The following is a 14138-nucleotide window of genomic DNA, read 5'->3' on the forward strand; positions in this document are numbered from 1 at the left end:
GTAATATCATATGACCTAATATATTCGTCAATTTGACATGTCGATTTACATGCACTTGCTTTCTCGGATTGAACTGACGCGAGAATCTATAGCAACGAATAGCGTCGAATGGCGTGATATGGAGTTATTTCTATTGGTTGTATAAATCGTCAGTAATCGGTTTTATTAAATTTGCCGATGCTACATGTAAGTTGTGTCGTACTACACCAATCTTTCAAATATTTATTTGATTTAATATACTAACTAATAGTAAGATAATGGGCGTGTTATGCGGAGGAACGAGAACCATGATGATGAAGGTCTTGAGTATTGATGTGGATGAAGGTACGAAGATACGATTACCAAAGAAACGATGGATGGATAGTGAGAATGACGATATGGCTAGAACTAATGTTACTTGTGATATGACGTCGGACAGAGAAGTATGGAAGAAGAGGTGCTGCGACGACTCCCTATAAAATTGTTTTAAGGGAGGAGGATGATACTAGTTAACAGTCCCAAGCGGTGTAGAATAATAATCTATATAATTCGTTTATGTTCTATGAAACATACAAAGGAATTTTCTCGTTTTTTTGGAGATAAAAAAAGAACATATCACCTCAGTTTCACCAATCTCAAGAAAGGTTCAGGAACGTGTGGAGGAAAAAATTGGACAAAAATTGGACAAAAATTGTTTTTTATCAAGAGGCTATATGCTCTCGTTGCTGCTCATTTCTGGATCAAATATTAAACGGGTACTTCTTCAATATATACTTCTGACAGCCGTGAAATATAGAGTGATGCAATGAGATAGAGTTACTGTTTGATCCAGCTAAGAGATGTAAGACAAACATTTCTTATGAGGTCAGATCAATTGCATCCAAGTCGCTTTTATACTGGTCTGTTATTACTATACATACTAATGTTAAAATAACCTCAATATTAACATTATAGCTCGAAATAGATTCACCGCACTGAAATATTATTAAGCTGTACCAAGTACTTTAATTATTGAAACAAATTTGTTTTTTTAGTATAGTATGTATTATTTTCACAAAAAAAAAACATAATCAGATTAATTGTTTATTTAATAAAAACAATAAATTATTTACATTTTATCTTAATTATAGTTTTTGTTTACAATATATTTCGTCATCACATTGTCTATATATACATACATAAAATTGGAATGTATATTTATAATAACACAATAACCTCTTATTAGTAAATGCATACGCATACACAGTACATATATACCGTTATAACTTTTTTCAAATTTTATCTGTATTTTTGTCCCGGCTAATCTCTGAAACGGCTGGACTGATTTTGAGGAGAAGTTCTCTGGTAAATAGCTAATGTAATAAGGGATAACTTAGCCTACAACAATAACTATTTCTCCAAGTAATAATAATCATCTGTTTTAACAATGACATTTAAAAATGTACTGAGCTAGCAATTATATTCTAATAAACAGATATGTTATACCCATACTAAACAACAGAAAAAAGTGTGCCGCACCGGGGATTGTTTATTTTACATTTCGTTACAAGTAAAAAGGATAGCTTGATAAAAACAATAAGTAAAAGGGATAACTAGATGTTTTAATTACGCAAAACGTATTACTACATAATTATGATGTATTATAACGTATTACTACGTAAAACGACTAGAGGCAAACGTCCCAATTAGGACGTTTTCTAGTCTTCACTTTTTGCGCGTTAATAACATATCTGTTAACTAGAACATCATTGGAGCTAGCTGTCAAATAAAGGCGGAAAACTGATATACCTACTCATTTCAATTGCAACATTTTGTTTTACGTGTATTGGTTTGACATTGAACTTTTGCCTCTGAGTCAGTTCACCTACCTATTACGAGTACATATAAAAGAATACTTTGTTGATGTTTCAAATAAACTCGTATTTTCTACAGTACGTTACTATTAGAGCAGTCTTAAAATACTATTTCGAAATTTGAGTAGAAATCCTTTAAATTAATATGATTATTGTAACAGGATATGATCGATAAACATGTTCGCAGCTTTTTTCCGGCTTTCGGTAGCTTTTTACAGGAACTTATTCATTGCTTAATAATTACTAAATACAATACATACGAAATTTTATCTCACATATCCATGAGTGATTTCTCGAATTATTCAATGAAATCTTGAGTGAGGTGAGATGGTTCAATTTAATTCTTGTAACGATTGATGAGATCGATGTGACGATTGTTATCAGATCGTTGATATAATACTCATTTCAGTGGTATTTTTCTTGCAGTCGACGTTTTATGGAATCGATATCTACTAGCGTAACCTTATCTAGAACTTTATATAATAATATTATATACAATAACATTTAACTAAAATGCTAGTAAAGTTTTATAGGTTTAGCAATTTTTCAGTTAGGCATTAAAATATATCCTGATTTATTTGTATAAGTATAAATAAAACTAATGTATTATTACAACTGTCGATTATCGAACACGCGTTAAAAAAAAACTTAAGTTCGAAATAAATTATATAATACAGCGAACAAATTATGTATCTTTAGCATATGTATACGAGATGATAATTAATTTTATCTATCTAACTAACACATCATTTGAAATGTAAATATTTATTGATCCTAGTCATAAAACTTTCCGAGAGAATTGGTTTTGCGGCGATACGATCTCTTAAACTGGCTATAGTTGATGCCAAATAGGAAGCTGGACTTGATACAACAAAACTAACAGGACGAGGGGACGTCACAACATAATTGGGTTTCAAATTATTATAAATATTTTTTCCACCAATCAGCACCACGCTTTCAGTTGTGGAATCATATTTAACCTCTTTGTTGCTTCCAGCTGAAACGTCATCAATATATAATGGGGTAGGACTTGGTGCTCTTGTGAAAAGATCTTTAATATCGTCGTAAGCAGGTCTGACTGGAACTGAAACGGTCGTTGAAATTTGATTGAAATTAAATTTAGATTTATAAGGTTGGTAGTTGTAATCAGCTGTATAGTCGTAATATTCTTTAGAATTGTACTGATCTTGTTCCTCTTTCACTGGTATTGTATGTCTGTTTTGATTGATATTTGCATTTGTGTTTGGTTTGTATGAGCTAGGATTTGGATTATAGTTATTTATGTTGAAATAGTCTTTGTTAACTTTGTCTTCGTCGTATCTAACATTGGCGTTGTAGCCGTTTTCATCGGCTGTGTAAGAAACGATTTGGATTCTGCCGTCCGGTAATCGAACTCTGTATTCTCCATTAGTAGCCGAACCGCTGCTTTGTTGCGAATGTGAGAAGTCATCACCAGTTTTGTGATCCCTTACGGTGTAAGAGAAAGCGTAATTTTGATTCTGAAAATAATAATAATAATAATATTTAATTAGCATAAATATAATATTGAAATCATGTTGCTGTTGTTTTAAAATAAACAATATTAATGTACGTTATGAGCTGAGATGGCCCAGTGGTTAGAACGCGTGCATCTTAACCGATGATTGCGGGTTCAAACCCAGGCAAGCACCACTATATATATGTGCTTAATTGTGTTTATAATTCATCTCAACGAAATCGATCGAAACCTGTGTCTAATTTCATCGAAATTCTGCCACATGTGCATTCCACCAACCCGCATTGGAACAGCGTGGTGGAATACTTTCCAAACCCTCTCCTTAATGGAAGAGGAGGCCTTATCTCAGCAGTGGGAAATTTACAGGCTGTTACTTTACTTTTTTTTAATGTACGTTACAAATTATATATACCTACAATATTTAATGTGTAAGAATGAGATATAATTTGAAATAATAGTTATATTATTGTTACTTCTGATGGAGATTCTAATATAATTAATTAAATCAACACTAGAGAAGATGGATCTGACAGTGGTTAGGACAGGCAGAAATAAAATAATCAACACAATAAATATTGGACAACATCACATACTACTCTGATCCCAATGTAAGTAGTTAAAGCACTTGTGTTATGGAAATTAGAAGTAACGACGGTAAAACACTCAGAACCAAGACAACATAGAAATTTAATGAACTTTTTTTTCATCGACTCAGTCGGGAATTGAACCCGGGACTTCCGAGTGACCCATGAAAACCTGTGTACACACTAATCGACCAAGTTGTCGAATTAATTGCTATATTTGTTCATTAATCAAATTCCAATAGTTTTATGTATATTGTACCAAAATATTAAAATAAACAAATATATTTAAATACATATTTAAAACCATAAAATTAATTATCAATATCGTACCTCGTTACTATCGTATTCAGGATTGTGGTTTTCATTGGATACGTCGTTGTTTTCGTAACGGTTATCGTAATCCAGGTTTTTCGGCTGAAAATTAATCTATATAATAATATTGTAAGTAATATATATTTATGTAATAATTGTTATATTTATGACAATGGTTTTATCGGTGTAGTGGCTAGCTGGTGAGCTGATTTCACGGTTCAATAAAGATTACACTATCTTTTTAGTTGTAGGCTACTAGTGAAAATTCTTTGTCACAGAAATAGAATTGTTTTTGGGACAAATTTAAGTCAATAGACTATTAAGACAAAAAAGGGATATCACTGAATTATTCTGCTTAATTTACATTTATATTTCATATCGTGTTCGTTGAAGGGGAATAGCACGTATCCAGGAGCATTAGAGCATCAGGTAGAGAAAGTTCCAAAATCTTTCTCCTCAAAAGGGAGAAGGGACCTTTTGGCATCAGAATTATAGTATTATGCTGTGATTTTTTAGCCTCAATTAACAATATTGTCGATTAAGTCCCTTTCCAGAATGGTAAAGGTAGGAAATACTACATTCCGTAAGTCTTCCTCACCAATTTTAGACATGTTGCCCATTCCCAATTCAGAATGTGACAACGGAAATATTACAAAATATTTTCAAATACATAAGAGCATCCTTAATTACGTTCATAATCAAATAAGACCAAGTAGAGCAGTGAAGTAATTGAAACTATATATTTTACATAAAACATTCCTCAATGAATAGCCCGTTTACAAATAAGGCTATAATAATAACTCACTTCTGACTAGAGGTACTCATAATTGGCGCGTTTAACCATGCAAATTATTCAAATTTATAATGTAGATATACAATTAAACACGGGCACGTGACACAGTTTGTTTTTAATGAGTACGAAATATATAAACGTACCTGGTAATTGTTGTAGAGTTTCTGTTTATGTAAATTCAATAGGTTTTGTTGAGCGTTATCCGATAACGCTTTGTATATTGGCGGTAATGCTGTTCGTCCCTGTAAAATATAAAGTAATCATTATTTTTAATACAATAATCATTGATTTGTACTTTTCTTATAATTGTGTATATCGTAGGTATGCTTTTGATTGTTACTTATACTAGTGCTTAATTGAAGTGCATGTGGTGTTTATCTTTTTTTTATATAAGTTTTTTATAATTTTATTAATATAAGTTGGCGGACGAGCGTATGGGCCACCTGATGGTAAGTGGTCACCATCACGCATGTATAATGACGCTGTAAGAAATATTAACTATTCCTTACATCGTCAATGTGCCATCAACCTTGGGAACTAAGATGTTATGTCCCTTGTGTCTGTAGTTACACTGGCTCACTCACCCTTCAAACCGGAACACAACAATACTGAGTACTGTTGGCGGTAAAATAACTGATGAGTGGGTGGTACCTACCCAGGCGGGCTTGCACAAAGCCCTACCACCAAGTAAAGATATCTAGAATAAAAACCAATATATCTTGACACTAATTGAGAAGAGTCTATTTTTTTTCTTAAAACTATTCAACTCATATTAACTATACGGGAAAACCCGTTTGACTAGGTACCACACATCATATCCCACCATCAATCAGCTACAGTATTAGGGATATCTTGGCCGGCAAGGGTAGTGGCGCATTGGTGTGAAGTAATGGTGAGTATTTTTTACACTATATTGGACAACATCACATACATTACTATGAACCCCTATGTAAGTAGCTAAAGCAATTGTGTTATGGAAAATCAAAAGTAACGACGACACCAGACCCAAGACAACATAGGAAACTAATGATAATCTACATTGACTCGGCCGGGAATTGAACCCGGGAGCTCGGAGTGGCGTACCTATGAAAACCGGTGTACACACCACTCGACCACGGAGGTCGTCAATGCATCATCAATGGTAGTGGTGATGACCATTTACCATTGGGTAGCCTATTTGTTCGTTCTATTACATAAATCAACTTAATTTCTATCTTTATTTTTCAGCACGCATTCAATTTAATTTTATCATTATAAAGGATACCCTATATCTTTATCATTACATAGTATAAAACAAAGTCGCTTACCGCTGTCTGTCCCTATGTACTCGTATATTAGATCTTTAAAATTACGCAACGGATTTTGATGAGGTTGTTTTTAATAGATAGAGTGATTCGAGAGAAAGGATTTGTATACAATAAATGGACAATACAGTAAAGAAACACTGATAATTCTAGAAGTTTCTAATTTGATGTCGTAACTCTGTAGAATATTTAGTATTAGTATTGCACCCGTGCGAAGAAGAAGAAGGTGGGTTGCTAGTGTTATATATAAAATGGAATAGGAGTTACCTTTGACCCCAACACGGTTCGATCAATCACAGTGAAATTTGGCACGTATATGAATCGTTTTATGGAGAAGGTTTTAGTGAGATTCGATTTGCGACTGTGAATTCGAACCGGTTGTACTGATTTCGATGAAATTGTATGTATTTGAGTTGCTTTAGATTAGACTAATTAGAGGATAAGTTAGGAAACTGTGTAGCAATTAAGTAGAATTTAACGTTAAACAATTCAAAAATATCTATAAAAACTCTTTGAAAAACATTTCGATAAAATAAATAAAGTATTATTTTGTATTACAAACATAAATCCATTGGGAATTGAACTCAGTGCACAGAGAGCTACGATTGAATAGAAATGTGCATTTAAATAGAACAATTACAGAATGACAAACAACAGTTGTGGATTTATCGTGAGGCAACACCTGTGTGTAGTGTAATCAATCATACGCCATAAGGGCGCATGCAAAGAAAAAATAATAATATCGCATTATTTCGACTAGGAACGCTTCTAAAACAGCGATTTTTGTAAGAAATATGTAGTGCAATATTATTTCGAAATTCGTTTATTTGTCTGTTAAAAACCATCGTACCGCCTTGATATAAAATTGTTAATTATTGACTCCTTTAAGTCATAATTAATAAATCGCATGGGAGTGGTACTTTCTTCTGACTTAAAAGTGAATATCTTTTAAATGTCAGCTTTCTAGACTACGTCTTTTTGTTGTGCATTAATAGATATTTAGGTTAAAAGATTTTTTAATTTTGAAAATTCGTTATACTAGCTTTGCCCCCGAATTTAGGCCCATTAGAATTTAACAAAAAAGTTGTTGCTGTAAACTAAGTTACACTTTATTACATCAGCTATCAGCTAGTAAAAGTCTCGTCAAAAATGGTCCAGCCGTTGAATGATATGATTGAAATATAACGGATTTAGATTTATAAAAGTTCAATGAATTAAACATTTGAACAAAACTTTACGGAACATGTAGTAGTAAAATACATCACAATTAAAAAAGATATGCATGCAAATCATTAAATTTATATATTACAGAATATTTACTATGATAAAAGTTAAATATTTTTTTTATATGTATGAATAATAAATTTCGCCGTAAGATTAAAAATATATTCTTCGATGAAACATTTTTCTAAATATTTTCTCGCAGACAAGGGATTTATTAGATCAGCTTAGTGAACGACGTTCTATTTACATGGAGCTTATTCTAATGTATCAACGCGAACATAGACAAAATTAAAGAAGAAAAGGTACTCACAGAGTAGGAATAGGCAACAACAACAATCTGTAAATTTCCCACTGCTGGGCTAAGACATCCTCTCCCTATGAGGAGAAGGTTGAGAACATATTCTACCACGCTGTTCCAATGCTGATAGGTGGAATACACATGTGGCACAATGCGGCAGATGAAATTAGACAAATGCGGGTTTCCTCACGATGTTTTCCTTCACCGCCAAGCATGACACGAATTATAAATACAAATTAAGCACATATATATTCAGTGGTTGCCTGGGTTTGAACCCGCAATTATCGGTTAAGATGCACGAGAGCTAACCACTGGGCTAGGCTACATGACTTGTAGAAAAATATCTTAACGCTATTCTAATGGCCCGACACTTGTATTCAACTCGCCCTAAGGCAAGTCATGCTGGATAGCCACAATAAGGAAGATGCCCTACTTAGCCCTATAGATTGTCACTCAAGCTCAGTGAAACTTAACTTGCAAAAGTAGGACATATTATACCATAACTACAAGTAACGCTTGTTTGTAATCAAATAAAGATAACTTCAGAGGTCTTGAACATTTATTCATTGGACTGTTTTTTTATCTAGTTATTAATTCTGTTTTGTACACCCCCACCTCTTTCTATATCTGTTTCTCTCCTCTACCTTAAAGTTGCCTTTAAGAGATCGCTATTTCGTGTATAAATTATTTATTTGTTGGTGTACAATAAAGGGTATTTTGATTTGATTTGTTTAAGATGTTTTGACGTTTAAAAAAGCACATTTTAAATATTAGGATTCGTTATGATGTTCATTTAAGCAAATCTATAAGGAAATCCGAAAAAGGAAATAGCCAATAGATTATCTGATGGTAAGTGGTACCATTCTTACTATACTAGCACCCTCAATAATTGCCACAAAAAGCAAATAATAAGCAATACTTACAACACCAATGCATTATCAACCTTGGGAACTAAGACCATATCCCTTATGTCTTAATGTCTCACACGTGGATACGTTGTAGGAACTCTAAGTATTTAATAACCTACCCAGGCGGGCTTGCAGAAAGCCCTACCACCAAGTAATGACTGTTAATCGTTCAAATATAGAACCAAATATTTTAGGTGCTTTCCAAGAAACGGTGGTTTAAACTGTACCAACTTCCAGATTGGAATCTGACTGCTACTGAAAATTATTCGAAAGGAAAACCCTTATTGGTATTGGACAACATCACATACATTACTCTGATCCCAATGTAAGTAGCTAAAGCACTTGTTATGGAAAATCAGAAGTAACTACGGAACCACAAACACCCAGACCCTGTCTTGGGTCATAGAAAACTAAGGAGCCTTTTCTGCATCAACTCAACCCGGAATCGGAATGTCCTACCTACCCATGAAATCCGGTGTACTATGTTTTTTATCGCCAAAAAGCAATACTTATAATAATTGTTCAAGTCAATTAAATTCAAGAGTAAGCCGCAATAAATTGTCAGTTATTTATTTCCACGTAAAGAAACGTTATCAAAACAAACTTGGTATTGTGTGGCTTAGTTGTAATTCGACAATTATTCTTAATTATGATTTGAACTCATCTATTCGAGGGCCATCAATTGGTATTAATTCTTCTGAAACACAAAGAGCTTTTAATTACCCTCTATAAAACAGTCTTTGTGTAATTAAGTTTGAATTTTTGTTTATTTTACGAATATTTGTAATTATATTCGATTCTTAATAAGAGTTGGTTTGGTTGTTCATTTGGATCTTTAAGATCGCTTTCAAGTTTGGACAAGTGTCAATTTTTGAGGGTATTTTTGTTTTTATTTTCATGTTCGGTAAAGGAACAAATATTGACAGAAATATTATGGATGTTTGAAACATTGTCATTTTTATTCATGAATATGGTCTGGAGTTGTGTTGTGAAATAAAAATGTCCATGAAATATAAAACATTCCTTCTAATGTGGAAACCTCGGGAACTACATAGAGGAAACTTGTCACAACCTTCAGTGCTCCTGTTTGGCGGTAGAGGATATGATATCTACCCAAGTGGACTTTTGCAAAGCCCTAGCCTTTAAAGGTGAAAGGTGACAAGATTTAACGGTGTGTATTTTTTTATTTTAATGTCATGATAGGGTGCACATACAGAGAGAACTGTTATGGCTGATTGAAATTTTGTCATATTTATTCATGAATATGGTATGGAGTGGCCAAAAATAAAATATCCCACGAAATATTAAACATTCCTTCTTTCCTTGGGCCTTGGGAACTAAGTTGAAGAAATTTGTACCTGTACCTACATGGTCATATAATTTTCAGTGCTGCTTTTTGGCGGTAGAAGATATGGTACTTAACCTCAGAGGATACCTATAATCCTGTATCAATCATGTAAATAAAATCACTCAGTAACAAATCAAGTACTTACCTCATAATTATTATATCCATTATTCCTGACAAATCCATTGTATCCTCTATTTTTAAGCGTATCGGCATAAGGGACGCTGTTGTAGGAAGTTGCTTGATATTCAACATTATTAAAGGCGTCTGGGATTTCCTTATCATAAAGATTTTGTCCAAAATTTTGGTTATTCAGATAGGGTTTGAAAATATTATTGATTTGGGAAGATTGGGCTATGGAATTGTTTGGTGGGTTTGGATTGAGGTCGCTTCTGAGTATTGATTCGATGAGAGGTCGCGATGTCACCACGAGAGGCGTACGAGGTGATGGTGGTGAGTCATTTGGGAACAGGACTGGTCCTTTCCTGTAACATAAATTTGAGATTTGAATTTTATTGACTATTCTAGTATATTGTGCATATATATTCAGTGTGTGTTCTGGAGAATCTTTTGAGTTTTGTTATTGTTTAAGTGTCATTTGATGGATACATATTTGCCTAACTTTATACGGAATAACCAAAGGTAGTTCAGTCATAAGACATGATATGCTGTTAACATCTTTAGGATACGAAACAGACGAATTTTTAACTGAACATACCTTTACGAAATTTTAACTTAGGTACTCCAGATCAAACACCCCAGGCAAGCACCACTTTATATATGTGCTTAATTTGTGTTATGATTCATCTCGTGCTCAGCGGTGAAGGAAAACATCGTGAGGGAATCTGCATGTGTCTAATTTCATCGAAATTCTGCCACATATGCATTTCACCAACCTGCATTGGAACAGCCTGATGGAATATGTTCCAAGCCCTCTCCTTAATGGAAGAGGAGGCCTTATCTTAGCAGTGGGACATTTACAGGCTGTTACTTTACTTTACTTTACTCCAGATTAGTAGAATGTACGAAAGCCACTACATTAAGGAGGTATTATAAATAAAAACATCTTTGATTTTTTTTAGCTTTTCTCTAGATACATTTAATCAAAGCCAAGATCGTTTTCATTGATAATTACTAGTTGCTAATGGGAAATCCATAGTAAGAGCAATCAATACAACAGACGGACGGAACTTTTAACTATCCAAGCTAACGACTGTTGTTTAATGAAAATAGTATTAAACTTGTACAAATGGCTTAAAATAGATCTTATATAGCAGTCGTGGTGGAATTGGTCATTAGTTTACTGACTTGTAAAACATTGCCCGTCGAAAATATATTGCTGGATGAAACTGCTGTGGATTAGGTGTCAAAATTTCGTATGTTATTTATTTATGACAACTTTTAATTAAAATTATCATAACGCACCTCTTGACCAGCAATTTTTTTTGTTGCAAAATCGCACTACGTGTTTTTCCCATGTGAAAAGTGAGGTATGTGGGACTCGGCAAAGCCTAGGACGCCGAGTGCGCCCCGACACACTGGAATACCCACTAAAAAACCAGCTGTACCATCTCCGTCTTTTCAGCGGGCGCCACAGGTACGCTTATCACATGCACATAAACAGTACTATCTATACATAGTTTAAGGCATCCACACGTATACTTCATTTGTTTTTATACTTCATTTCATATTTAGCGGTGAAGGAAATTATAAACTTTTGAATATTGTAAATAATATAATTGACCAAACAAGACCCACAGAGGCTTCTTTCGTAGGTTCTTGTCGGGTCAAATATTTTCCTCAATGAGTAAGTGTAATGCGTTTATATTGAATTAAGAAATTTGTATTGATTTGAACGAAAATCTGACACATAGGTATCCAGTAATTAAGTACCTACAAATCTATTCGAGAAACGAGGCCTATTCACAGTTAGTAAGTGGTTATAGATAGTACTTAGTCATTAACTGACAATAACACAGACAAATAATTATTAGTTTCTTCACTCACTTGGTTGGTTCCACTTTTGTTTCCTTCAAGAACTGCGCCTCATACGGATGGTAGTTGAAATTTCTTGGTCCGAGAAGACTCGCCGGAGTCGGTACTTCCTGCGCGATGGCTCCAGTTATCACGAGGAACAAGGCGATCATGGTTTATCTGAAATTATTTTTCAAATCAAAAAATTTCTAGAAAATTCCTTCGGTATTGGGAAAAGTGAGGATCTATTAATTCCAAAAAGTAAGTCGTTTTAAGAAGTTAAGAATAACTCACAATGAAAATAGACTCTACGGTGTGAGAGGGATGAAATTCAAACTAACACCTAAATATTAATCTTGCACTTTAGCACAAAAATATTTAGGCCCATTAACAAAGGAAGGACAATTTATTAATATTAATGTTACATTAATACATATAATTAAAAAAACACATTCAATTAAATTTAACGCTTCGATTATCACTGATACTCAGTTTCGTAGGTTTTTTAAATGCAATAATAGGATTATTACCGGAATTAATACACATTAACTCCACACTTAATTAATATAATATATCCAGGGTAACATTTATTTTAGCCATCCATCTTCCTTTATTAGTCAAAGCGTAATAACAAAATAATGAACATTCTCCCCTAACGTATTATTTGAACGCAACCTGACACCTCGTTAGAGTATACATTACCCCATTGATTACGTGGTGTTAATGAGCAGTGCAACTTAAGCTGTAACACGTCAATTGTCCCGTACTAAATAGTAATTGTGGTTCTAACGATCAAGTAATTGTGGATAATTCTCGCTAATAAATCGATATTATTGCATTCGATGTTTCGAAATTAAAATTAATTTTGTTTGTACAGAGGAAGAACAGTTTAAAAGCCAAAATTGGGCTGTCTGAAATTGAGATTTAAATTACTTGATTTAAAACTCTTTTTCCAAAAGCACTCTGATGATAAATTTGTACTCCAAAAATAGTACTTGATCTTGGAGAAGAAGAAAAGTTAAAGAACCAAAAGTATGAATTTTGATAATGACATTTACAATACTTAATTTTAAACTCATTTTCCAAAAACACTCTAATGATTTTGTACGCCAACAATGTGTGAAACTTCACTTCAAATTACTCATGAAATCGTAACGACCGAAAAATCCTATTTTAATTCGTGCAATCTTTAAGTGTCATAATTATTAAAACCAACTAGATTCCAATGTGTGAAAGGGAGAGAAGATCTGATGTACTTTTCTAACGTTGAGTTATTAACATGTATGAAACGCACTTTTGCATATTGTATAGTAGTATTAGTTGGAATGTCGACGACGCATAATACTCTCAAACATCTTACGATCGTATTCTGTTTTTATCTCATTCTTCAGAAGATATCGTTCCTTTCTCCATACGGAGAAACGAACTCCCTTCAGATTAAAGAGTTTCAAAAATAAGATACTATTTTATAATTATGTTAAATTTCTTTCGATAAAAATATGACTTTTTTTCCGAAAAATTGGCAAAATTTGAACATTTAGCTGTCATTTTTTTTTGACATAAGACGTTTTGACTAGCTAAAAATAAAGAGACAACTTCAAAATGGAACGGCGCCTCTTAAAACGTAAAAAAAAAAATTTCTTATGATATTTATGTATCTGTTGAAGGCTTTAAGTTTTCATAACACAAAATCCCAAACGGTAAGTTAAAACACTTTCAGTTCAATTTAAACCTAATATATAAACCTTCACAACACCGAATGCAGCAATTTGTCTGTCCGTCTGTCAGAAAAGACGGATTAAGTTGTATTTCATATGAGATGTTCTGTTTTTGGGATGAAAATAAAGTAAATAATGTCTAACTTTGATAGATTAGATAAATGTTTAATGATTTGAAGTCCTGAGTGTATTGTTTCTCCTTTGTTTGAAATAGTAAATTAATTTTCTAATATTTAAAATTGATTTGATGTTAGTAAGTATATATGCAATAGTAATCATACCAAAGAGCCGAGATGGTCCAGTTGTTAGAACGCGTGCATTTTAACCGATGATTGCGAGTTCAAACCCAGG

At 33.2% G+C, this 14138-nt stretch overlaps 1 protein-coding gene across 1 annotated transcript; it reads right to left on the reverse strand.

The window, feature by feature from the left end:
• Nucleotides 1-2366: 2366 nt before the first annotated feature.
• Nucleotides 2367-12243, reverse strand: LOC124540762 (probable serine/threonine-protein kinase clkA). The gene is made up of 5 exons (XM_047118470.1): nt 12103-12243; nt 10244-10580; nt 5160-5258; nt 4242-4325; nt 2367-3331 (listed from the first exon to the last, which is right to left on the reverse strand). The coding sequence occupies exons 1-5, from the start codon at nt 12240-12242 to the stop codon at nt 2579-2581; spliced, it is 1413 nt and encodes a 470-aa protein (XP_046974426.1). The 5' UTR covers nt 12243; the 3' UTR covers nt 2367-2578.
• Between the last annotated feature and the right edge of the window lie 1895 nt (nt 12244-14138).

The sequence above is a fragment of the Vanessa cardui genome, chromosome 26 (assembly GCF_905220365.1).
Source record: "Vanessa cardui chromosome 26, ilVanCard2.1, whole genome shotgun sequence".
In the NCBI taxonomy this organism is placed as follows: Eukaryota; Metazoa; Arthropoda; class Insecta; order Lepidoptera; family Nymphalidae; genus Vanessa; species Vanessa cardui.

Coding starts and splice junctions, on each gene's coding strand:
- LOC124540762 (XM_047118470.1), bottom strand. CDS start 12,242: ATGATCGCCTTGTTCCTCGTGATAACTGGAGCCATCGCGCAGGAAGTA. Junction 4,326..5,159: donor AACTCTACAACAATTACCAG/GTACGTTTATAT, acceptor ATTAATTTTCAG/CCGAAAAACCTGGATTACGA. Junction 3,332..4,241: donor CTGAATACGATAGTAACGAG/GTACGATATTGA, acceptor TATTATTTTCAG/AATCAAAATTACGCTTTCTC.